This window comes from Panthera pardus, unplaced genomic scaffold (genome assembly GCF_024362965.1).
Source record: "Panthera pardus isolate Hobbes unplaced genomic scaffold, ASM2436296v1 HiC_scaffold_17, whole genome shotgun sequence".
Lineage (NCBI taxonomy): Eukaryota > Metazoa > Chordata > Mammalia > Carnivora > Felidae > Panthera > Panthera pardus.
Genome location: NW_026526732.1, coordinates 121,747,361 through 121,773,568, shown reverse-complemented (window position 1 = coordinate 121,773,568; position 26,208 = coordinate 121,747,361). Strand labels below are relative to the sequence as shown.

At 47.8% G+C, this 26,208-nt stretch overlaps 1 protein-coding gene across 9 annotated transcripts in view; it reads left to right on the top strand.

Moving 5' to 3' along the window:
• Positions 1–26,208, top strand: part of PHACTR1 (phosphatase and actin regulator 1) — a 561,384-nt gene that overhangs the window by 435,656 nt on the left and 99,520 nt on the right. For all 9 annotated transcript variants that reach the window (XM_053904899.1, XM_053904898.1, XM_053904896.1 and 6 more), the window contains one exon: positions 16,637–16,717. In XM_053904899.1, coding sequence (XP_053760874.1) covers positions 16,637–16,717 — 81 coding nt within the window. The remainder of the gene's footprint in view (positions 1–16,636; positions 16,718–26,208) is intronic.

The following is a 26,208-nucleotide window of genomic DNA, read 5'->3' as shown; positions in this document are numbered from 1 at the left end:
CCAAGTTTCCTCACAAACAAGGAACTTTGGCTCACAGATATTCTCAGTGAAACCACAGTTCTCCCTTAATTGTGGAGAAATTGTATGGATACGTGTGTGTTTTGAAAATCAAAACAACCCCAATAACAATCCTTTCTTTCTTTCTCTGAAAAAAATATAGAAGCTTTTCTCTTATTCATCCTTTCTATAAGATTCATCCCAGTTTTCTTCTATAAGGAAATCAAGTCTTATAATCCCAAAGGGTCAAAGAAGGTCTTTAGTTTGTGATATGATTTCTGTGACCTTAGGTGAAGAAACAGCAACTTTTAAAAGCTTTTAAGCTCATGGCCAAATATCCTATCTCTGGATTCTCATAATTTTCCCTCTCTGAGTTTTGACATCTTTTAAAAAAAAATGTTTAACGTTTATTTATTTTTGAGAGAGAGAGAGAGAGAGAGAGAGAGGGAGACAGAGCATGAGCAGGGGAGGGACTAAGAGAGAGGGAGACACAGAATCAGAAGCAGGCTACAGGCTCCGAGCTGTCGGCACAGAGCCCGACACGGGGCTCGAACTCCCGAACCACAAGATCATGACCTGAGCGGAAATAGGAGGCTTAACTGACTAACCCACCCAGGCGCCCCATCACCATTGTTTTTAAAGATGCAAAGCTGATGGCATCACTGAGCTAATAGCTTTGACACATCATATGACAGAGTCCAGACAGTTTCTCTTCAGATTCGGTCTTCGTGGTTTCACAGTGATTCATTTATTTAGTTAGCTCTGTCAGGTCACAGGGCATTTTAATAAGGAAAAGCCATCAAATCGAGTTGATTGATCTGTTTTCATCACTTGGTCCTATAATATCACATAGGTACATCCTTGGGCAAGATTTTCTATTAACCTGATGATGAGACCAGCATGGCCCCTTTCGTGGGTTTGCCAGGAAGGAAGACAATGGGTTGATGATTGACATTTGCCTTTGAACACCACTGAGATCGGCTGGGTTCTCATCAGTGCCTACAGCCACGCTTCAGCCCTCACTCATTCGAGCTCCGATGGTACCAAAAAAAAATCAGAATTCTCATTCTCATTTGCTGCCTCGACCCAGACCTTTGCTCATATCCATCCATCCCTGGGACTGGGAAACAGCCCGACGGGCTTACGGAACAGTATTCCCTTGGTGATGTCATGAACAGTCTCGAGCAAACGAAAGAAACTGAATTCTGCCAGTTTAATTTGTGAATTAAGGGTCGCACCTTTATCAGCTTCCACTGTGCAGGCTACAGTTATTTCAGAAGTGCAGAAACGACCCACCAGAAACAAAACGCGGAAGTTGCTATCACAAAAGACGAACAGAGAAGGCTGAGCATCCATTTAAGGGAGCAACGTGCTACCTGCCATGTTTCCCTGCCTTGTTACAACTGTGAGGACTGATGGCCATCCGTAAGAACAAGCAGTGCCTCAAGGAAAGCTTTGAGTGACTTCCTTCTAGAACTTCTTCTGACCTTTCTTCTCTATCGCATATGCTAAAGAAATGTCTTCTTCTTTTTGTGGCAGTTTTATTTTTCAAGCTTTCCCGTTGCTGTTAGGACACGTTTGTGACTTAACCACCCTGTATTGACATATTCTGGGATTTCTTTTTTTCAAAGCGAATATCCAGGCCCTAATGGGTTGATTTTTCCCCCTGAAAATTAATAATAATATACTAATTCACTTCTTCTCTTTGAAAGTAATGGGGAGGGGCCACCTCGGTGACTCAGTTGGTTGCACATCTGACTCTTTGTTTCGGCTCAGGTCATGATCTCACAGTTTTGTGGGTTCGAGCCCCACCTCGGGCTTTGTGCTCACAGCGTGGAGCCTGCTTGAGATTCTCTTTCTCCCCCTCTTTCCCTGTCCCTTTCCCTCTCACCTTGTCCCTGTTTCTCTCTCTCAAAAAAAAAAACAAAAAAGAATGGCTATTTGGCCATATTGTTTTCCTCATTAGTTGGCAAACACTTGGGTGAGGGTCCAGCCAAACCCAGTCCCTGTTTCTGGGTGAAGCATCGCATCATGGGAGAGAAGACTGAGGCAGAAATGAAAAAATGTCTTGTAGGCAGAAGAGGAGGGGACATTCCTAAATTGCTTGAACTTTTTCTTAGATTTGGAAGGTTTTGTTATTTAATTGCAAGCGATTATTACGTGCTTCTTCATGAGCATTTCTCTTCTGCTTTGGTGTAAAAGTCTGGATGTAGCTCGATATTTCAATGTACACATCAAAATCCACGGGACATATCTGCACGATTTCTTTCTAAATCATCCTCTCCACCTGAAGTGACTGATTCATACCCGGGCCGATATGCACCTTCCTAAACCTTCCTACGCATCTAAGGGTGTGAAATTATAAATTTGCGCGTGACTCTGTATTTCCTCCGGCCAGTTTGACTTTTTCCTGAAGCGGAGAGTGGTAATAATGATAGTCACATGGTTTATGAGTTTTGTGTGCAGGGCAGCGTGCTTGGTCTTTGTGTGTGAAACGTCACTCGATAAGTAAATAACTGCTGAACTTAAGACGATTTCAGAAATGATCGTAGTTTACAAGCTACAGAATTCTGCCCAGGAAATGGCAAAGAAGATGCATCTTTAGTTTTTCTGTATACACACTAGAGCCAGCCCGTCTATACGAGTTTGTTCATTTATAGATACACTGGACAAATTAGGAGGCATATGCCAAGCTTTTAACGACATAGATGGGCGTATAATGTCATGTTTAAGGGTTCACACACTGGAATCCCATGGCGTGGGTTCGAGTCTGGCTGTGCCCTTTGGGCAGGTTACGTAACATCGTGCTTTTCTGCAGAATGGAGGCGATCGTACCAACCTTGGAGACGTGTGTTGAGGTTTGCTTAAAGGACTACATGGAAAACAAGCAGAGCAGCTCCTAATGCAGAGGAAGCGTTACCATGGCAACGGAAGGGCAGCCTGGCTGGGGGGGGGGGGGGGGGGCGGCGTTTGCACAAAATATCCCTTTCAGGCAACCTACCTGTGCATAGTTAACGATTTTTTAAATCTTCGCTCCCAGTTATTAGCTGACTTTAGTCCTGACTGTAGGTATTGGGACAAACAAAAACGCCCAATCTACTGCTGTCTTTCTCTGATTTATAAAGTATCAGGGAAGTACGATCTTAAAGCCTAAATGTCTGAATTCTGCCTGCTTCTAAAGACTTCGTTGCAGCCGCGTCGATGCGACCGTGGGTAGAAAACCAAGCAGTGAAGCCGTTGGCATGAAGTTGGCACCACAGGCCACGCTGAACAAGGGCCCTATTATCCTTTAGGTAACAGGTGGTAGCCGGGGTATTAAGCTCTTCTGGGCAGGATTTCAGATTTCCATTCTTCAGTGCCTTGGGCAGTACGCTTCCATCATAAAGCGATCAATAATAATTAGGTGCCTGGAATGAAACACAGTACAGCATTATGCTTCCTACATCTGGAAGGAGGAACTCACATAACTAACTCTAAATCGGTGCATTTTCTTTCTGTTCCGCGGCGGGGGGCGGGGGGCGGGTAGTGATAGAGGCAGCAGAGAACACAGTTGAAACGTGGATTGTGGCCTGGTGCCATCACACACGAAGGTGACGTGTGATGACAGGCTTTCCTGCAAGGAACGGAAGCAAGCCCCCAAAGCACAGAACCTGTATTTCCGACATAAACACTGTCATCACCGTGCGTTCTCCATGACTATAGGGCCACCCGTTCCACACTTAATAAAACTGTCTGTCATAATAGGTGACACGCAGGTGAAGGGACAAAGGGACTGTGGTAAACGGGGCTCCACGTGAATTATTTTTCAGATCTTCCGGTTTATTAAATCGTGTTCTACCATGGTCCCGTCAACAGGGAGCCCATAAACGGCCAAAGGAATCATTTCTTTTGTGCCTCGGCTCAGAGATCTCAGAAGAGAACGCTGATGCTTTGTTATAATTTGACGGGGGCTCTTCTTGTGCAGACTGGGGCTTAAAGAGCTAGAACCTGGAAACCTTCCTCCGTGTGCTCCCGAGAGTTCTGTGCCAGATCCTCGCAAAATTACGTCCCCTAAGTTGCTGCTTCGTCGTCACTGCGAGGTCGGACGGCAAGAGCGGTGCGTCCTGTTTCCAAAATTCAGAATCCTTCCTTCTGCAAAATTACCTAAAACGTTGTGCTAACTCTCTGCCCCCGAAACAGCAGGTCCCCGTCATGCTGCCTGGAGATTTGCAAGCCAGAAGAATAGCTTGTCCACTCTCTCGTCTGACCTATTTGACGAAATGACGGGGAAGAGAATTGCAGCTTTCATTGCCTTACAGTCACCCTTCCTGTCATTTCACAGGAGATAGTCAGCTGGCCAAGTGCATAATCTCATTATATGGTGGCTGCGTTTTTTATTCCCCTTCAGAGACCGTTGCAGTGCTACAGAGAGAAGCAGAGTTAGTGAGAGTGGCCTTTTATTGTTGGGTTTTTTTTTTCTTATTTCACTGGTCCGTGTTTATTTATTTATTTTTTAATTTTATTTAAATCCAAGCTAGTTAACATCCAGCATCATCATGGTTTCAGGAGGGGAATTGAGTGATCCGTCGTTCACGTAGGACACACAGTGCTCATCCTAGCAAGTGCCCTTGCCCATCCCCCTGCCCACCACCCTGAGAATGTCCTTTGATGCCTTTATTTTAGAAAGCAAAATACATTGAGGAAATGCGGTAAGCATTTTAACAGGTGCGGTTGAACAGATGGTTATAAAGCAAACCCTGTATAACCACTGCCCAAGTCAGAAAAAACACCAACAGCCCCTGTAAGCCCCCTGATGTGCCTTTCTTTTTCTTTTCTTTTTTTTTTTAATATTTTTTATTTATTTCAAGGAGGGAGAGTGAGAGCATGAGTGGTAGAAGGACACAGAGAGAGAGAGAGAGAGAGAGAGAGAGAGAGATTAGAGAGAGAGAGGGAGAGAGAGAGAGAGTCCTAAGCAGGCCCTTTGCTGTCAGCACAGAGCCTGAGGCGGGGCTCGATCTCACAACCCTTGAGATCATGACCTGAGCGGAAATCAAGAGCCAGACGCTTAACCTACTGAGCCACTCAGGCGCCCCTCGATGTGCCTTTCTGATTGCGGCCCTCCTCCCCACCAAAGGTAGACAGTGACTCATTTGTATTGTGGTTCTATCCTTGCTGGTATTGTAGCAGGATTCTCACACAGAGTCGTGACAGCAAGGCCTTTCTTTCCAGGAGGCAACTTTATTCCTGCTGGCACCATTCTGCTGGGTTCCTACCCAAAGAACTGAGCCCCCAAACGCCCCGTGGCATCGTTTTGAAAATACATTTTCTACTTCTTTGTCTCCCCTCTATGGTAACACACACAAACATGCAGTCTGATTAAGTGGTCCCTGTTACAGGGTCATGAGGGACGTTGTCACGTACTCACATAGCCAGGGTGCCTTGAGGTTTGTTTTTTTGTTTTGGTTCCTCTTTCTTTTTTCCTTAGGGAGGGGACTCTACCACGGTATCTGTAGTTTTCAAGGTTAGAGATGCACCTCTACAGCATATGTTTAGTTTTGCCACTTTTGAACCTGATGCAAATGGCATCACAGGATAGGTCTTTTAACTCAGCATCACTGCTAAGGGTCATGTGTTTTGGGTGTTTACTTTTTATTTTGAAAATTTTCAAACGTAAGAGAAATTGAGAGAGTTACATAATGGTATTGTTGGATAATTGTTCAGTTATCACCTAGAGTTACTGAGATCTGGCCATAGTTGTCGCTTCGTTTCCCTCTGAAGTATTTTTTTAAATTTTTTTTTAATGTTTATTTATTTTTGACAGAGAGAGAGAGAGAGAGAGAGAGAGAGAGAGAGAGAGAGAGAGAGAATGAGTGGGGGAGGGGCAGAGAGAGAGGGAGACACAGAATTCGAAGCCAGCTCCAGGCTCCGAGCTGTCAGCACAGAGCCCGACACGGGGCTCGAACTCACAGAGTGCGAGATCATGACCTGAGCCAAAGTTGGAGGCTCAACCAACTGAGCCACCCTGGCACCCCATCCCTCTGAAGTATTTTAAAGTTCATTACAGACAGTTCTAATCACGCATGTCTAAAAAATAAAGGAAAGGACCTATATAACCACAAGACCCTTATAACTCCCTAATATCTGATACCCAGTCCATATTTGTGTTTTCCCGACTGACCCCAAAACCCTTTTATGGCTGGTTTGTTCAAACCAAGATCCAGTCAAGATCCGTGAAGAATGTAGTTTTAACAGCTCAGCTTACAGCTTAAAATGAGTCCGTGATCCTGCCCTTTTCCCATACCCTCAATTAGTGGAGAAAGTTCTCGTGGGACCTGCCCGTAGGCACTTCGCCCACAGGAAGGAGGAAAACGAATCACCTCATCTCTGCTAGTGACAGGGTCCTACTCGTCTCTCTGACTGCAGAGGAAATTATGCTGTCTGAATTACTGTCAGAAAGAATCGCCAAATATCAATTATGTCAAAGCCAAAATTGTTATTTTGGGCAGATACTCCATGGTACTGGCCGGCTCAAGGTTAAAAAAAAGGACTAGTTTTCCCTAACTGGGCAATGGATGGGCCGCTGGCCCATCCAGAAGCTCCCTGGGATGCAGTTCCATTCTGTTCCAGGACCACCGGAGGACAGGTAGATGGACGGCTGGTCCCTTTGCTCTATTAGGATCCTCCTGGTCGGTCACATCTTGCTTGGTTGGTATGGCAGGGTTTGGGGTTGTGTTTGATTCATCCGCCATATAGGTCTTTATGAAGGAGCATGGCCCTCTGCGTCCCTGCTGAGGTTAAGACAGGCTGACCTCCCTGGTTCCTTTTTACAAAAGACCTCCACATTTGCCCCCTGTGATCTGGTACGTATTTAGGTCAGTATTTCCCAGAAGGTGTGCCTCAGAATGAAAGTCCCATGGTACTCCATGGAAGGACCACCTTGTCCAATGAATTTGGGAGAAACGCCGGGTTAAGCAGAGTTAAGCTGGCTGGTTTACCGTAGGTCCCTTTGTGCTAATAAGCACTGTGATACTCCCGTGGAACCTGGCGTCTCCCCCAAGTTATTGTCCTCAGAATCCTTTCTTCAGAGCACCTCTCTGAGTGACTGTTCAACAGAGCGGACTTTAGAAAGTGCTGATTTGGAGGACTTGGATGGAATCACAAACAACAGTAAGCAAACAATGTCATCCACCCCGTGGGCCATGAAGACTTCATCCCAGCTAGCTACACGGCATTACACAAGAAGAGTGGCCGGGTTACCATGTTGGAGATGAGGAACTTTGCTCATGGGCGTCCACCACTCAGACTTCTGTGGAAGTGTGTACTGGAACAACGCGGGAATCCGGGTCTGTGCCTGTGACCAGGACAGTTACGCCTTAGAGTCTGTGTTTCAGATGGAATTTCCACATGGTCTGGATTTTTAGAGGGGAGAAAAGTTCTGAATGGGTCAGCCTCTCTGGAGGATCCCTCGATCTTAATAGCCAGTTTTTAAAATTTCATTTTGAATTCAGTAAGCTTTCAAGATGATCAAGTAATTAAACCTTCTCGCCCAGTTATACACTTTTGCCAAATGTTTGGATATTCATAGGGCTCGAATATCTTCGTTACTAAGAGGCACGATATCTGGCGATCCTACCGTTTTGTTTCTAGATTAACATGACTTCTTGAATATGTTGGTCATACCGTTCTGTTTGAAACTAGACATGTACAGGTGCATTCGCTTCCACTTTTCCCTCTTCTCACTATAGCATTTAGATCGACAACCTCATTGCTCTTCTCATTAATTTCCTTATTAATTTTCCTAATTTTTCTCATTAATTTCCTCCCTAAAAAAGCTGGCATTTGCCATCTGGTTTTTCAACCTGGAAGGTCTCCAGGTTTATCCTACTTCTTCAAATCCTTCCTCCCCTTTCTCTCCTTTTATATATTGTACATATAAATTTAGTTTGAAACAGGAGAGTATTTTGCATGGAGATAGTGTGAATGTGGGTTGATTATGTCGTGCTGTGTTTCCGAGGCTATGATCGTTGCATTATATTAACAATCGTCATTTTTCATAAGTCCAATGGGAAGCGGAGGTCTGTTCTAGTCTCTTGAGGTTCATTCCATCTGTCACTTGGAAATTTCTAGACGCGATCCACATTCACTGGGGTTGTAAAATTTCAAAGGGGTAAGAGCCACTGGTTTTACTTACACATTGACTGTTTTAACAACCGAAGGTGTAAGAGTCTGTGGAGACTACTGCAGATTGCCTCATTGCTCGATTGTTTATCCCGCTTGAAATTTCTAGCTCCTCCGGAATGTAATTTAAAGGCAGTTGAGCAGAGAATTCAACAGAGATGGATTATCGTAGAGGACAATCTCAACAAGTCCTTGCCTTGATACTCTGAGGAGAAGCAAATAATCTGTTGCAGCATCAATATTGCTTCCCCACCACTGGCCCTGCTTCTTTTTTTTTTTTTAATAAAAAAGCAGTACTTAAAAGTGATGAAACATAAGTGTTTTTCTTCCCTCGGTACTGGGAGCACGTAAAGGATATACTGCCCAGAAATCGTACATCTAGCGACGTGTTCTACAAAATTCTTCCACCTGTTCCCACGCATGCTGGAAAAAAAACAGGTTTATGGTACCAATGTTTGTGCGCCCCAGATTTGAAACGGACTTAAATTTCCATCGGTTGCAGATGGGTAAATAAATTATGGTACTTGAGTCATTCAAAGAGAACGAGGTGCTTCTGTGTGTACTGATGGGGAGATCTCTAAAGCATATTGATAAATGAGAGGGAAGAAAGAATTGTAAGGTGATACGAGCAGAACGATCTCGTTTATGTTTTTAAAAACTGTGTTTATATATGGGGGAGGAGGAGTGTGTGGGAAGGAGGGAGGAAAGAAGAGACAGAGAAATAGAGGGCAAAGGAGGGCAGATTTGGGGAGTTGTATCCAAGGAAGGAGGGATGGTGAAAAAAGGACTTTCTTTTCACTATATTTCTTAAATCATTTACTGTGAAAAATATTTTTGTAAATGAAGAACCATAAGCATATGCAGTAAAACCTTGGTTTGCGAGCATAATTGATTCTGGAAACATGTTTGTAATCCAAAGGACCTGTGTATCAAAGCGAATTTCCCCATAAGAAATAATGGGAGCTCAGATGATTCGTTCCACAACCCCAAAATATTCACATAAAACTGATCACAATACTGTGATATGATACAGAACCATAAAGAAAATACAAAATATAAAGAAAAATAAATTAACCTGCACTTATCTTTGAAAACCTTCGTGGCTGGTGCGAGGGAGACAAGAGAGGAGGCTTATGGTGTAGGATGACTTTCGCTATTACTAACGGAATTACTGCTACCCATTAGCTCAATGGAATCCTTTTCTTCTCATGCAACTTGTAACAAGAAGCTTTTCCAACGACCTAGAATGAAGCAAAGCTTATTCCTCACCTTTGTCTTGTATGGAAAAGCGAAGGACTGTCTGTAGGTGCTTTGAAGTGACAAAAATACACTTGTGCCCGTTGTGGGCACCTTCCAACGTCCTGAAAAATCACTGATTTCTGCCAAACACCGCGGCCTGAGACTGAGCATCCGAGCATGGGAGATGACCACCCAGAATCCCGCAGTGAGAGAGAGAGAAGAACCATTGGCTTAGTTGTGATCATGTGCCATTCAAGGTCATGTACTACTCGTATTGCAAGACATCGCTCGTTTATCAAGTTAAAACCTATTAGAAATGTTTGCTCGTCTTGCGGAACCTCGCAGAACGAGTTACTCGCGATCTGGTAATTTTACTGTATGTGTGTGTGCGCACACATGCACAAAATAAAGTTACTTTTAACAGATTCTTCCAATCTGGCCATTCCATAGGGAGAGCAGTCCACCCAAGATCAAGATGTCTGTTTGAAGTTCATTGATGTCAGGGAAGCATGGGATGGATCCTGGGCTTAGCGTACATCGTATGGATAGGGAGGCTAAGAGAATACACAAAGTGGGGTGCTGGAGAGCCGGCTTCCGGTTAACTATGGCACAGACCCCAGTGCTGGCTGGGAAGAAGAGCTCACCAGAGCACTTAGACTGGAACCACTCCGTTGTTAGGGTCGGTCTCTGGGCTTCGTTGGAATTTACTGCCAAGGATCAGTGAGCTCTTCACCAGGCTCTGCATTTCTAAAGCATTTGCTTAAATGGGCACAGACTTCAGAACAAGAGGTTGGCGTGTAAAGCCTAGTTTTTCGTTCGTTTACAAGCCAGAGCAAGGACAGGTGTGGGGTTTTTTTGTTTGTTTTTGCTTTATTTATTTTGAGAGGGAGAGCGAGAGCACGAGCAGGGGAGGGGCAGAGAGAGGGAGAGAGAGAGGGAGAGAGATTGAGAATCCCACAGAGCCCGATGCGGGGCTTGAACTCACGGACCCGTGAGATCATGACATGGGCGGAAATCAGGTGTCAGGCACTCAACCGACTGAGCTACCCAGGCGCCCCAGGATAGGTGTGTTTTGAGATGTAGCTTGTTATTGTTATTTAACATGTGGTGAGGCCAGCAGGTTGGAAGACAGCTGCCATTGAAAATATGGTTTGCTACACTCACAGAGCCCAAGAGAAAGGGCCGTGTGATGGGGGGCCTTGCGGAGAAGCACCGGGGTGGGTCAGGAGGCAGAAAGAGTGGGAGAAAAATGTGGGCAAGAGACTTTGGTGTATTTCCCACAGGAAAGAATGGTCAGTGTAATAAGCAAGCTTACCTGGCTGGTTTGAATAATTTCAGCAGGCTCTGGGGCACAGGGACCGTCTCCAGTTGTCTGGTACCAGGGCCTGGGGTGATTAGGGCAGGGGGAAGTGGCCTGTGTAGTAAGAGCCCCCTAAAGGAGGTAGTTGGGGGTGTGGGCTCTGGGTTGGTTGGTTTGCACGTGGAAGGTATGTTCACACAGGCTAGTCAGGTACTGTCTGTGGGAGTTGGCTAGTCCTGGAAGAGATAGTCTCTCCAGAATCAGCAGGACCCCAAGAGTTATCTGAAAGTAATGTAGCATTGTGTGTGGAGCATATTCAAATAGAAGGGAAGGAGGGAAGGGGAGGGAAGGGAAGGAAAGGAAAGGAGAAAGGAAAGGGAACGAAGGAAGGAAAGGAAGGAAGGGAAGGGGAGGAAAGAAGGAAAGGAAAAGAGGGAAGGGAAGAGGGGAAGGGGGGAAGGGAGGAAGGGAGGAAGGAAGAGAGGGGAGGGAAGGGAAGGAAAGGAAAGGAGGAAGGAAAGGAAGGAAGGGAAGGGGAGGAAAGAAGGGAAGGGAAGAGGGGAAGGGAGGAAGGAAAGGAAAGGAAAGGAGGAAGGAAAGGGAAGGAGGAAGGAAAGGGAAGGAGGAAGGAAAGGAAGGAAGGAAAGGAAAGACGGAAAGGAAAGAAGGGAAGGGAAGAGGGGAAGGGAGGAAGGAAGAAAGGGGAGGGAAGGGAAAGAAAGGAAAGGAGAAAGGAAAGGGAACGAAGGAAGGAAAGGAAGGAAGGGAAGGGGAGGAAAGAAGGAAAGGAAAAGAGGGAAGGGAAGGGAAGGGAAGAGGGGAAGGGAGGAAGGAAGAGAGGGGAGGGAAGGGAAGGAAAGGGAAGGAGGAAGGAAGGGAAGGAAAGGAAGGAAGGGAAGGGGAGGAAAGAAGGGAAGGGAAGGGAAGAGGAAAAAGGAGAGGGAAGGGAAGGAAAGGGAAGGAGGAAGGAAAGGAAGGAAGGAAAGGAAAGAAGGAAAGGAAAGAAGGGAAGGGAAGAGGGGCAGGGAGGAAGGAAGAAAGGGGAGGGAAGGGAAGGAAAGAAGGAAGGGAAGGAAAGGAAGGAAGGGAAGGGAAGGAAAGGAAGGAAGGGAAGGGGAGGAAAGAAGGAAAGCAAAGAAGGGAAGGGAAGAGAGGAAGGGAGGAAGGAAGAAAGGGAAGGGAAGGAAAGGAAAGGAGGAAGGAAAGGGAAGGAGGAAGGAAAGGGAAGGAGGAAGGAAAGGAAGGAAGGGAAGGGAAGGAGAGAAGGAAAGGAAGATACAGAAAGTAAAAGGACATGATTAATAGATGGTGATAAGGATGCAAGAGTTCTGCTTTTCAAGGTTTTCTGCATCTTTGCTATTAAGGCTGAATTTGCTGGCAGGCTTTGGAAGTCTTTCTTGGATATGCTAACCTTTGATGACGGTTTTGCGGGAGCCATTTGGGGTAAATTTTGGCACAGTAATTGAGAAGTCCCTCTTCTCTTCCTTTCAGGCAAGAAGGGTACTGGAAAGTTCTTTCTGTGTATTTGGATCTCAACTGATTCTTTATTGGTAACTTCCGCCCTTTCCCCCTTCAGGCTGTGTCTCTGGTTGGGCACAGAATTTTAGCCCAGGTGTCCCTGTGCTGGTTTTTGCATGTTCACTGGCTCATGCGATTTTGTGTTTGATGTTTCACTTGCCACGGGACCACCTCCAAAGCCTGTTACGGTGTGGTCCACTTACCGCCCAGAAAAGTGGTTCTTTTCTAAAGATCCATGGAGTTGCATTGCCGCTATCTGAGCTGAATTTTCATTTTGGGGGGGGGGGGGGTGGACTTAGATGCCTGCTTTTTCTATTTTGGTTCTGCTGGTTAGAGCTTTAGAAAAATGCTCTTAAAAGTTTACCTTGACATTTTTTAAATGTTTATTTATTTTTGAGAGACAGTGTGAGCTGCGGAGGGGCAGAGGGAGAGGGAGACACAGAATCCGAAGCAGGCTCCAGGCTCTGAGCTGTCAGCACAGAGCCCAAAGTGGGGCTCAAACCCACGACCCACGTGATCATGACCTCAGCCGAAGTCTCATGACCTTAACCGACTGAGCCACCCAGGCACCCCCTGAGCAAGTTAATTTTACTGGGACTCAGGTCCCCCTGAAAAGTGGGACCTACTTCAGAGGATTGTGGTGGGGATTAATTTAAATAACATGACCCGCCGCCCTTCTCAAAATGATCTTGGTATCCCCTGTGGGCACGGTGTCCTGTCCTGGGAAATGGACAGACAGACCCAAAGGATGAATAAGCCATCTCTTGCCAGAATGTCAATTAAACCTGGAAACTGGCTGGGGAGGGGAGGGGGATGTATTGTTTAAATACGAGCAGATCTGTTCCGTGAGCTCCACCTTAGTTCTTAAGGACAGACTCAGTGTAGTTAAGAAATGGCACCTTTGGGGGACAGCCAGCTTCAGTCCTGCCCTCGGAGCCCCTGGCATTACTGCTTTGCCATTAGGAGCATCTCTGTGGAAGAGTGTGAGCAGCACTGAAAAGAGTCCACCATAGTCCACGCCAGTATAGCTCAGTCTCAGTTAACCTCCCATCCTTGTTTTAGAAAGTATCCGGGTACGTTTCCCCGGCATGTCCTTGATATCACCTCTTGGGCATGGCCAACACTGGGATCGCCGTCTTCCCTACCAACCTGCTTCTCATCCTGTGTCCCCCCCACCCGAGCGATCAACAGCAGCGTCCATTCAGCGATGCACGTCAGGAACCAAGCAGTCGCCCCGGACCCCTCTCTTTCCTTCCCGTCCTCAGCTTGATGCCGAGGCAACGTTGCCCCCTTCCCGTGACTTGAATGCACCCTTTGCCTGCATCCCCGTCACCAGCGTTTTGGTGCAAGTGACCGTCATCTCCTGCCTTAGACAAGGTGATCCCCTAGAACTGGCCTCCCTCCGACCTGCTTCCCACATTGACGTGGGCATTGATCTTTCAGATACCCAACTCTGACCGTTTATTCCCATTGCCCTTAGAATAACATGGTCCGCGAGGCCCTGCGTGGCCCAGCACCCCCGCCCCCCGCCATCCCTCTGTCTGCATCTCGAGTCCTCTACCTGGTGCTGGTGGCTGCAGTAACATGGGTTGCTTTCTCTCCACCAATGGTGGCATGATTCCTCCATCGGGGGGGGGGGGGGGCGGGCAGTGCCCAGCTTGCTGTATGTCTGGAGTGTTCCCCTCAGCCCCTACGTGACTGCCCTTTGCCAAGATAACATGTGTTCACCTCTCAAATTCGGCCTGTGGGTCTCTTCCTCAGAAAAGCCTTTTCTCATGGCCCAGTGAGGGAGGCTATCGACCACACGTCGGGCAGGACGTGTCCCTTTCTTTAAACAGGACTTCCCTTAATTTGTAACCCTACATTAGGTGATACTATCTGATGACCGTCTGAACCACATCTTAGTCTGCCAACTCTGTGAAAGGAAGGACCGTCCCTTCGGTCACCATCGTCTCCAGCCCCTGGCAGAGCGCCTTTCGCCACAGGCAGGGGTCTGTCGTCCTTGAATGAGCATGCGTGACAGCCGAGGTCCGCGTGGTTGGCCTGGGAGCACCCACATTCTACGGAAAGTGCCACCGCAGTTCGCCAAGCCCATCTCTTTGCCCACCTTGCTGCAGATACTTCCTTTAATGCTGGGCGTCAGGTCCTTCCACTGGGAAAAGCCCCCGGGAAGCCTCATTTTGTTTCAAAGAAATCTGTTCAATTTGTGGCTCAGTATAGGACGGGCCAAGCACCCCTTTCTGCATGCCTCCCGCACGGCTTCACGTCACCCAGAGGATCTTTTCACAAAGTCCTTGCTTAAAAACCCTGCTTCACGTGGCCTATCCAGTCTTTTCCCACTGCACCACTAGCAAATCTTGGCTTAAAAGCAGGCGGAACTTCCTAACCTAGCTGCCCGCAGTTGTCTCTCCCTTCTCTGGAGGTTCCTCTCGGGCACAGAGAACGTCTCTCTACCCTCCTGCCACCTCATCGTGCCGTCCGATATGAGTCCTAAAACTCCAGCCCCCAAAACAAGCCCTCCTCCGGTGACTCCTTCACCCCCACCTTTGTGGCGTGACCTTCGTACAGCCCTCCTGCCCTCACTTCGGGGGGGTATATATTTCTACGTTTCCATGTTATCATTAACCTGTTCTCAGTAAGCTATACATGAGTGCAGTCTAACCTGGTGTTTTTTCTCTTGTCTCATATCCCTGAATTCACTAGACGTGAAGAGAACGTTAGAATATTTTAAAAATAGTAAGTCCCCAAATCTATAAAAAAGGGATTTTCAACCTTGATATGACCCAATAACCCAGTGAGCTTTTGATTCCAAGATAGGTCTTCAGGTCCTACCCTGGACCTATTAAATCGGAGAAGCTGGGGCTGAGGTGTCAGTGTTTTCTCAGAGAGGCAAAGTGACTTGACCAAGGTCACACAGCTCGTAGGTGACAGCATCACAGTCCCCGTTTCCTTGCTTGCTTTCTAGCGTTTCCTCATATTCTTCGGACTAAATTCTACTGAACTCTGTGTAATTAATCTGTATCTAAATTTGCATAAAAGTTTCCCTATTTTATAACTGCCCCCCCATAACTGTGTGTCCAAAGGATGTGGAGAGTCTCAAGGTGACAAAAGCAAACAAAATAACGTCTCACCTCCTTTACCCACTCTTCACCCAGAAACAGGGATGCCAGCTGCTGGGGGGGCTCTCTCGCCCGCTTCCGTGGGCTCTCCTGACCTGCCCAGCCTGGCCTTGAGCCACAAGCCTGCCCTTTGGGCGGCCACTCACTCTTCCACTCCTGGGCTGTGTTTTCACTCGAATTGCCCTCTGTCATGCCCACTGATCTGAGAGAAACGCTCCTTCTTCGCTCCTCCAGCCCCACCTGCCTGAGTGTTGGGCTCAGATGAGCAGCTGAGTCACGGTAGACGTGCATTTCATAACTGGGGAGCTCACGGGTCACTTGCCTGCTTGGGTTTGGAGCCTAAGAGAGGAGAGTGATGGGCATCTGTACCGTGGGGGTGGGGGTGGAGTCCCCCTACCACCTGCCTCCATTTCAACCCAGAGAGTTTACAGGAGGTATTTTCAAACTTTTTTTTTTTAGTAACTGGGAAGGAAAAGAAAAAATCCTCAGTGACATCTATATAATCGACATAATTTAAAAAAACAAAGAAAAGAAGGAAGGAAGAAGGAAGGAAAGGAAGGGAAAGAAAGATGGAAAGGAAAGGAGGGAAGGAAAGGAATGGAAGGAAGGAAGGAAGGAAAGGAAGGAAGAGGAAAGGAAAGAAAAGGAAAGGAGGGAGGGAGGAAGGAAGGAAGGAAAGGAAGGAAGGAAAGGAAGGAAGGAAAGGAAGGAAGAGGAAAGGAAAGAAAAGGGAGGGAGGGAGGGAGGAAGGAAGGAAGGAAGGAAAGGAAGGAAGAGGAAAGGAAAGGGAAGGAAAGGAAAGGAAGGAAAGGAAACGAGGGAGGGAGGGAGGAAGGAAGGAAGGAAGGAAGGAAGGAAGGAGGGAAGGAAAAGCAATCCCACCTACGAGGAACGGCCCGAGTCAGGGAGATACGCTGTGACACACAAGTTGAGCCGACCTTGGAGGTAGCATTCCTGACTTTGAATCCTGGCTCCTCTTCTCAGGAGTCTTGCGGCTCTGACGAGTTGTTGAATTTCTCTGTGCTACAGATTACAACGCCGTAAAGTGGGGTGAAATGAAATGAAATACAAGTGCCTACCCCTTAAGTAGTTTGAAGCTTGCTTTGAAGATTAAACGAAATAATCTGAGTGAAACGCTTGTTCTCCTGTCAAAACATGTTAACAGGTCTCAGTAACTGACATTAATAAAACAGTAACTTACAGAAGCGTCTCCGGATGTTACTTTTTAATACATATTAACATTTGATTCCTCTGAAAAAGTCTTTGTTACTGACCCACACTTGCTTCTCTGTGTTTTTGCTTGTAGCCCTGGAAAGGAAAATATCAATGAGGCAAAGCAGAGAGGAGCTTATAAAACGAGGGGTTCTGAAGGAAATCTATGATAAAGGTAAGGGGGACTGGTCCCCTCCACAGGGCCCAGAAAGCCACGTGTGGAATCTGTGTGCGTGTTTCTCGGAGTTGGGTTCCGTTTTCTGCGTCACTTTGTCAGGATTTGAACCTCTCACACCCCCGACGGTTCTGGAGAGAAAAGAGAATTTTGCAGACCGCTCCAAAGCTCTCAGTAGTATATCAGCAGAGAGAAATCAAGCTCCCTTTTTCTCACCATTGGAACTAAACCACGGGATGCTGTGAAAAAATGATGTGGCTGCAGGAATGATGCGGGTTACTGGTTGGGAGCCTGTGGGTGTTCGAATGCACACAGCTGGGGTGAAGTTAATTGCGGAGGCTCTTTCGGGCACTAGGGGTTCCCAAGACAAATGTTAAAAACCTACAGGCATCTAGAATTTCCTTAACAGATTTTTTTTTTTTTTTACTGACAGTCTGTCTTGCCACAATAAAAGAAGTCAAAGTGGCAAAAATTAGAAAATACGGCCGCACACCTAAGATATTTCAAATGATAATATCGACAGTAATACAGATGCTCTGTGAATGTATCCACAGGTGTTTCCCAGTGAATACTGTGTGTCTTTTGCTTATTGAATGACTGTCTTTAAATATAAATGTATGCAGTGGTTTTATATTAGGTATTCTTTATTTTTATTTTTTAACAGCTTTGCTTTTTTTTTTTTAATTTGTTAATGCTTATTTTTGAGAGAAAGAGAGACACAGAATGCATGTGGGGGAGGGGCAGAGAGAGAGGGAGACACAGAATAGGAAGCAGGCTCCAGGCTCCGAGCTGTCAGCACAGAGCCCGACGCGGGGCTCGAACTCACGGACCGCGAGATCGTGACCTGAGCTGAAGTTGGATGCTTCACCGACTGAGCCACCCAGGCGCTCCAAAGAGCTTTGCTGTTTTTAATTAGGTTTCTCTCCTTCTCCCTCCCCCCGCTTACTCTCTCTCCCCTCCCCTCCCCTCCTGTCCTCTCCTTCCTTTGCCTCTTTCCCTTCCACTCTCCCCGTTAAGACTCTTGGTGAAATGACAAACTGTCATCGTCCAGTCTTGATACAGGAATCACCAGTAATTGTTTCAAGTCTTATCACTGTTTGAAACTGGTGTTAAACGGTGGGCCAGATTATTAACGCACATATTCTCCTCTAAAGAGGGATTCTGGGGCGCCTGGGTGGCTCAGTCGGTTAAGCGTCCAACTTCGGCTCAGGTCATGATCTCGCGGTCCGTGAGTTCGAGCCCCGCGTCGGGCTCCGTGCTGACAGCTCAGAACCTGGAGCCCGCTTCGGATTCTGTGTCTCCGTCTCTCTCTGCCCCTCTCCCACTTACGCACGCGCACACGCTCTCTCAAGAATAAAGAACAAAAAAAATTTTTTTAATGCCTGCTCAGATCCAGTTAAATGACCCCTTCCCCTCCCTCCTACCTTCCCGCAGCCCTTCTCGCTCTTCCTGTTAACCTTCAGGAATACTCAACAGAATATATTTAACTGTACTGCTTATTGTTCCCATCACACCCGATAACTGGGTTAGGGTAAGCATTGCCCAAGAAACTTCCGACGTAACCAAAGACGCCATGGGTCATTGCAGCCAAAGCCTCGTTTTCTAGAGACAGAAATGGTGGCGTTGAGGCCGGGGCCTCAGATGGTTTTCCCGTTTGCTTCGTTGTGGGCGCTCAGTAGCGGGTAGTGGAGGAAAGGACCGGTTTAGCCTCCACTTGTTGGCACAGCTTCCCCACTCGTTTGTCTGTGCATTGTCTCTGTCTGTGCTCCTCTGTTTAGTTGTTGGCTGCCTTTCCTTGCTAGCGTGGACGCTCCAGGAGAACGCGGGCCTCAGAGGCTTACCGCCAGGCCCCCCAGCCTCCGATAGTGCTTGAGAGAGACAAGGCTCGCAAACGTATTTATCGTTTGGATGAAGGGAAGAGGAGAAGAAGAGAGGGACTAAAACTAGAAATCTGGTTGCACACAGAACACGCACAAGCTTGTATCTGCTCTGGGTTTTTTCCGATGGGAAGCATCCATTTGTGTCACCGCGGATGTTAATCTTGTTACCTCGTGTCGTATCAGCCGTGAGGGACGTGGGCCCTGTCGTCAGATTGCTGGTCCCACTCCAGTTCCACTCCTGACCAGCTGTGCAACCTCAGTCGCACTGCTTACCTTCTCTGGGCTTCTGTCTGAATTGGACGAAGACCGCGGGGATGATGTCGTGTCAGCGAGGATTACGGAAGATGGCACCCGGACGTTGGTTTGCGAGGGCTGCCGTGACAGAGCGGCCCAGACTGAGTGGCTTACGCAACAGAGACGTGCTTTCTCACGGACCTGGAGACTGGAAGTCTGAGATCGTGACGTCAGCACTACTGATTTCTGGAGTGGTCTCTCTGCTTGGCTTGCGGATGACTGCCTTCGCACGTGGCCCTTCCTCTTGCTCACACGCTCCTGGTGTCCCTTCCTCTTCACAGAAGGACGCCAGCCCTGTTGGATTAGGGCCCCACCCTTGTGACCTCATTTAACCTTCATTATCTCCTTAGAGGCCCTTTCTCCAAATACAGTCACATTGACCGCTTGGGCTTTGGCATGAATTTCGGAGGTGGGGGAGGGGATCCAGTCCAGTCCATAACAACCTGTAGAATGAGCTGTCATCCCATAAATGCTCAAGAAGTGTTAGCGTACCATCATGAGGGGTCGTCATCATCCTTTATAGGTTCTGAGACCCTTTACATGCCGCACCCTCAGTCGGCAGGCGCAAGGGTTAGGAAGGAACATCCCTGCCCCCTCTTACCTAGAGGTGCGGGGTCCGCCACCCCCTCCTACGGTGTGGGGCCACTGACACGAGACCGCCCGGCCCCTCTCTCACGCCTCCGCTGAGGGTTTCCTGTTCTCCTCCCCTCTCTAGGACATCACTCACCTTGCAGTACCTGGGAGCCTGATGGGTAGAACGCATAAGACTCTATTGCCGCGACCCGAGGGAACAGCAAGTGGCAAAGGGACTTTGCTCGTTTTCCAAGTCGTATGTTTCCAAGAGGCATTTCCTGGACTTGGAGCAAGCATTCCACGTTGCCTGGCTGGTGACGCCTCGTGCTGCCTTCCTGTGTTAGCTCACGGCACTCGCGGGTCACCTGGCAGCGCGATGGGGTCCTCTGGGGAGGCACGGGCCCCGACAGCGGCCTGTTGGTTTGTAAATGACCGTGTCGGCCCATCGGGCCGCGCAGAGCCCACGAGGGCCGGCTTCTGTCCACGCCGCGGCTACTCTCTGTCCGCGTGAGCTTGCTGATAACGGAGAGCCGTTTGTCCTTAGTTAGGTCGCTTTCCTCTTCCACCTTCTTTACGCTATTGATTTTTGCTTAATAATACCCCACTTGTCCGTAGAAAGTGTAAGCGTAACCCGTGGGGACGTGAGATTTATCAAGACGCGGGCAGGGCAGACTCAGAATCGATGAGGTTTTATTACCCTTGACGGTTCTCCTCAGAATCCTTTGCATTTTGCTTAGCGGGTTAAAAATCCCAAACTGGTGCATAAGAAGTCAAATCCGGCAAAACGAGAGCTGGGGTGGAAGGAAAAGTATCTCAAATGCCTGCAGGAGTGAGGTCAGGAATCCTTCATTTAATTTTTTTTTTAATCTTTATTTATTTTTGAGAGAGAGAGAGAGAGAGACAGAGTGTGAGCAGGAGGAGGGGCAGAGAGAGAGGGAGACCCAGAATCCGAAGCAGGATCCAGGCTCTGGGCTGTCAGTACAGAGCCCGACGCGGGGCTCTAACTCACAAACCGTGAGATTGTGACCTGAGCCCAAACCAAGAGCCAGATACTTAACCAACTAAGCCCCCCAGGTGTCCCTATGTAGAAAGTTGTTTGGTTGTTTTTGTTTGGTTGGTTTTTTGTTTTTGTTTTTTTTTTTAATGTTTTTTATTTATTTTTGGAAGACTGCAAGTGGGGGAAGGGCAGAGTGTCTGAAGCAGGCTCTGTGCTGACAACAGCAAACCCGACATGGGGCCGGGACTCACGAACCATGAGGTCATGACCTCAGCCGAAGTCCGGCGCTCAACCAACTGAGCCACCCAGGCGCCCCCGACCTAAAAGTTTAAAATCAGAGAAAATGGTTTATTCTCTGGGTATATGGAGGCCACGTGAGAAGGCAGGACACTTGGAAAATTACATAAAAAGATAATTTTTAGTTGTTAACCACGGTGTGGTAGGGATGTGAAATCATACATTCTTTTTCTCCCGTTTTCCAAAATTTCCACAATATGGATGCAGCAGGTTGAGGGGGAACACAAGGTAAGCAATTAGAGGAGCCATTACCATTCCACTCATGGTGGAAAGTAATCTATAGTTTGATAGCTCATTTTTTAAAATGTTTATTTATTCTCGGGAGACAGAGCATGCATGAGCATGGGAGGGGCAGAGAGAGGGACACAGAATCCAAAACAGGCTCCAGGCTCCGAGCTGCCAGCACAGAGCCCGACGCGGGGCTCGAACTCAACATCCATGAGATCATGACCTGAGCCGAGGTCAGATACTTAACCGACTGAGCCACCCAGGCGCCCGTGATAGCCCATTTTTTAACTCTGTTTACCAACCTTGCGGCCTGTCTGTTTGAATCAGAAACTAAGGGTTCTCTTAGACTCCCTGGAACACCCCTTGGTTTATTCAACAAATTGGCACTGAGGGCCCCCTCCGTGCCACGTGGTCTCCCAGACCCTGAGCTACAGCGATCACCAAAAGAGCAAAATCCTAACCTTCTCAGAGTTTATGTTCTACAAAAAGAAATAGGAAGTAATTTAATACGCATAGGGTATATCATCAAGCAGTTGCAAGCTATATGAAGAAAAACGAAGCGGCAGGCTAAAAAGATAAAGTCTTAAGGAGAGCCATGATTTAGACAAGTGCAGTCATGGAGGACTTCTGGAGGAGGTGATAGTGACACAGAGAAATTAAGTGCTCTGTGGCTGAAACCCACATTGGCCCTCCTGCCCTACTTCCACAAAATTGTAAATGGACTCAGTATGTTACTTTTAAAGCCTCTGTAGGGCATTTGCCTCTCTTGGTTTTCTGTAAATCAGAGCACATCGTCCCCTGCCCAGAGCCTGCAGTGGCTCCCCATTTCACTAGGAGATATTCCAAATTCCTGCGACAGCGTGCAAAGCCCTCTGCGATTTGCCCTCCAGCCCCTAAGTTTGCTTCAACTCCCTGGCCGTACCGCCTCATAACTACCTCTCGGTGACACATCTCTAGGCTCGCTTTCTAGCCCTCGAGGTTGACATTAGCCACTCCCTTTCCTGGAACCCTCTTCCCCCAGATAGCCATCCACATAGCTCCCCTCTTTTCAGGTCTTTGCTTAGATGTCACCTTCTCCTCGAAGCTCACCCTGCACCAACCAGATTTTACGTGGCCACCTCCTTCCCTAGGTCCTGTGTCTCCTGCCCCTGCTCTGCTGTGTTCTGTCTTTTGTTAGTTTCTGTCTCTTACACCTTCAAACGGGCTCTAGAAGTAAGTTATTTATTGTGTTACCCTTTTTGCCATCTGTCTCTTCTCACTGAAATGGAAGTTCCACCAGGCGGGGTATCGGGTCTTGTCTGGTTTGTTCATGGATGGAGCCCGAGAGCCTCCAACAGCGCCTGGCACGTAGCTGATGCTCAGTAAACGTGTGTTGGGAGAACAGTACGTGCCAACCGGAAGCTGGCTCTCCAGGTTCACACCACTTGCTTTATTCGCTGTTGCTGGTGAACCTCCCAGTTCTCTGATCCCCCTTGTTTATTCAGCTTTGTGGTCCATGAAACTTTATGGCCAGTTATTTAAATAGGCAAGAACAGATTATGTATATTTATGTAGATGGGTGCTAAATACTCCACTTTCATATAGTGGCTTTTTAAAAAAACTTTTAACATTGATTTACTTTTGAGAGTGAGAGAGAGAGAGAGAACGCAAATGGGGAAGGAGCAGAGAGAGAGAGGGAGACACAGGATCTGAAACAGGCTCCAGGCTCTGAGCTGTCAGCACAGAGCCAGGCGTGGGGCTCGAACTCCCAAAATGTGAGATCATGACCTGAGCCGAAGTCGGACACTTAACTGACTGAGCCACCCAGGTGCCCCAGCATATAGTGGCTTTTAAGTGTTAAGGAGAAACATATCCTGACAACGGTGAACGGTTTGGCCGTTAGTAAAATGGTGATGATATTTCTCTGACTTAGGAAGGCTCTCAGGAGGTCACCTGGTGTCCCTAGTGTTACTTTTCCAAAATAAAGATGAAGCAGGGGAGGCCACTTATTACCTTGTGGAACGGCACGCGGCCAGTGGGCGTGCACTCTTAAAACCCCCGCTAAGACTGTGTGTCCTCCGTTGAAATTTACAGGAACACCGAAAAACTTTGTTGTAACATGTTGCCAGTTGGTAGTCAGACGATCTGAGTAAGTCGTGCTGTTAGCGCCATTGAAAATAATCTCTGCAAAGAAACATAATGCGGGATTTAAAGGATGTTAGGGTCAGGACACCTGGGTGGCTCAGTCGGTTAAGCATCTACCTTCAGCTTAGGTCATGACCTCACAGTTTAGGAGTTCGAGCCCCCACGCCGGGCGCTGTGCTGACAGCTTAGAGACTGGAGCCTGCTTTGGATTCTGTGTTTCCTTCTCTCTGTGTCCCTCCCCCGCGCTCGCTCGCTCTCTCTCTCGCTCTCTCAAAAAAAAAAAAAAAATTAAAATTAAAGAATGTTAGGGTTAATAGTGGCGACTGTAGTGGATTTTCCCGGGAAACATCAGTCCTCCCTCAGGATCACCCTCTCCGTACAGGATGGGCGTGGGATGTATATGGCAGTTGTCAGGGGGGCAGGACAGGGAAAGGAGACCACCTCTCTGCTGTGGCATGATACATCGCGCCTGCATGGGACACACATCCACACCCTAAGGGGGAACAGGACACCAGAATGTGCAAGCAGGTAGCTCAGACCACGGCAGCTCTCCTGGGAGTCTCCACGGGGATCCCGCTGAGACCCTGGGAAGGAGAGGGCCCCCCAAGGAGAGGAAGGAAGAACGGGGCGGGGGGGGGCACGTCAGCAGAACGGACTGGGAGCATCTCTACTGCCCATTGTGTGCTGGGAATTAGAGATAACATTTCCTAGCACATAACAGAGTGCCCCGAAGTGTGCTCTCTTCCTTCACTGAGTGAGAGCGACATCGTGGAAGGTGTTATTTTTCATTATAAGCACAACGAGAAGCTCCCTGAAATGGACAACTCTTTTATGCAAGAGGCTGCGTTTTCCCTTGTCTGGCATTCCAGAGAGAAGGAGAGAGAGACAGAGAGAGAGGCCTGATATTTACATTAAAAGGTCCTCGTATTTTAAAAATAAAAATATTCTCCAGCGGATCAGAGGAGACCTAACTGTACTAGGCTCAGCCCTTCTTAAGTCCCGTGTTTCTCTGGTAACCCAGGTGCGTATGCTTCCCAAGTCGGAGTTTGTGGGAACCGTTTTTCACAGCCTCTGCCAGGCGCCGTTAATGGGTCACATCCTGAGATGTTCCCCGTGCCTCTTGTGGAAGTGGCATCTTCCGAAAGCTGTGTGTAGAGTAGCGGTGTGGAAATCAAAGGAGGGTTTACCTTCAGTATCAGCGACATGTAATTGCCCTCCTAGCACCTCCGAGCCCAGTACAGAGGAGTTTGCCCTAGCAGTTGGAAAGTGGTTTAAACGATAAAGAGAATGCGCAGAAGTTGTGATCAAAATTCTCTTAAGTAATAAGGTTCTTTCAAAAAAAAAAAAAAAAAGTCACCATCCCAAGCCAGAAAACTACGGAAATTATTATTACAGCCATGGCCAACCATCCCCAGTATATGTACTCCTCTCTCGTGTGCTTGTTGATCACCTGTTACATTGCAGGTGCCATTCTGGGCACCAGGAATACTAAGGAGGGACAAGCCAGACTCCCCTGGCTGACAGAACCCACAGTCCTGGGAGTAGGGTTCAGGCACTCAGCAGTCAGGGCAAGAACAGGATGTCTGGGGGCAAGGGAAGCATCACCCACCCACGTCTGGAGACTTAGGGAGGGCATCTTGGAAGGAGGGGTATCGCAGAGGAAACCTGAAGTGTGATGAGATTTATCCTAGGGAAGCTGGATGGGTAAGGGGAATGTCAGAAGGGGAGGAACTAGCCCCCGAGGAGACACCGAGCTGGGGAAAAGGGAGGGAGACAGAGTGTGTGTCCAGCACAGCTGTAAGATGAGGGGGAGTTGGGGCAGATGGTGCAGACAGGAAAATGATATTCATTGTTTGTGCTTTATCCTGAGAGCAGTGAGGGGCTTTGGAAGGGTTTGCTGCATGATCGGATTTGCAGCCTCATCGCTCTGCCTGTAGGGAACCAGAACTTGGAGGGAGCCCAAGACATGAGTCAGGGTGGCCAGATAGTGACTGTTGCCGGGATCCAGTGACCTGATTGCGGGGGTGGGCAGAAATGGGGGTGGCTGGGGGAGAGGACAGATTGAAGAATTAGAGGAGATGGAATCAGGAGGGTCCTGATTTCGGAGAGTGAAGGAGAGGGGGTAACCGTGGCAGCTACTCAGGATTCTGCGTTGGACAGAATCTGCGAGCAGATACAGGGACCATTCGCTGAGCTGGGGACCCAAGACCCAGTGAGCTTAAGACACAGAATATTGCCGTGGTTTGACCACACTGGGTGTGAGATACCCAAGTGTCTAAATAGACTACTAAATATACAGATTGGAAAGCTCACGAGAGAGATCTGGGTTGGAAATGCGGGTTTGGAATAGTCGTATAAATAAATGGTCGTTAAGTCATGTGAGTTGACGATGGCTCCGGAAGAAGTTGGAGGAGGGGGACATGACTGGTCCTGATAGAAAACCCCATGGAACCCCCAACATTAAATCATCTAGGAGTAAAGCAAAAATGGCCTGGGGTTAAGGAAGACCCTCAAAGACTGAGAAGTGGACAGAAAGATAGGAAGTAAACCAGAAATGTGTATCAGTGTGGAAGCCAAGACAAGGGGCAGTGGTTTGGGGGACAATGGTCTGAAGTGTCGAATACAGACACGCCAACTAAGATAGGGTCCAAGAAGTGTCCGTTTGATTATTTTTATGCTTATGTTTAATTTAATTATGTTTAATTGTAGGCTTTTAAATGACCTGTGAAGCCAATGCGCGACCAACAGGGTGAACGTTAAAATGCTTCTGTTTTCCGTTACCAAAAACTTAAGGAGGGTGAAGCGATGAGCAAAATCAGACCCACGGTCTTTGTGTGTTTTGTCCTCTATGGTATTCCTAATGCCTTGAGCAATGCTTGGCATTTCTTGGTGCTTATTTAATACTTTTTGCATGAATGAGTTGAGTGAGTGAATGAATCTCCCATTATAAAGCCCAGTAGTAGGACAGCTCTGAGGCTGCGTCCGGAGGAAAGAGTGAGTGAATCAAGGGGCGCCTGGGTGGCTCGGTTGGTTAAGCGTCCGACTCTTGGTTTCGGCTCAGGTCACGACATCATGGTTCTTGAGTTTGTGGCCTGTAT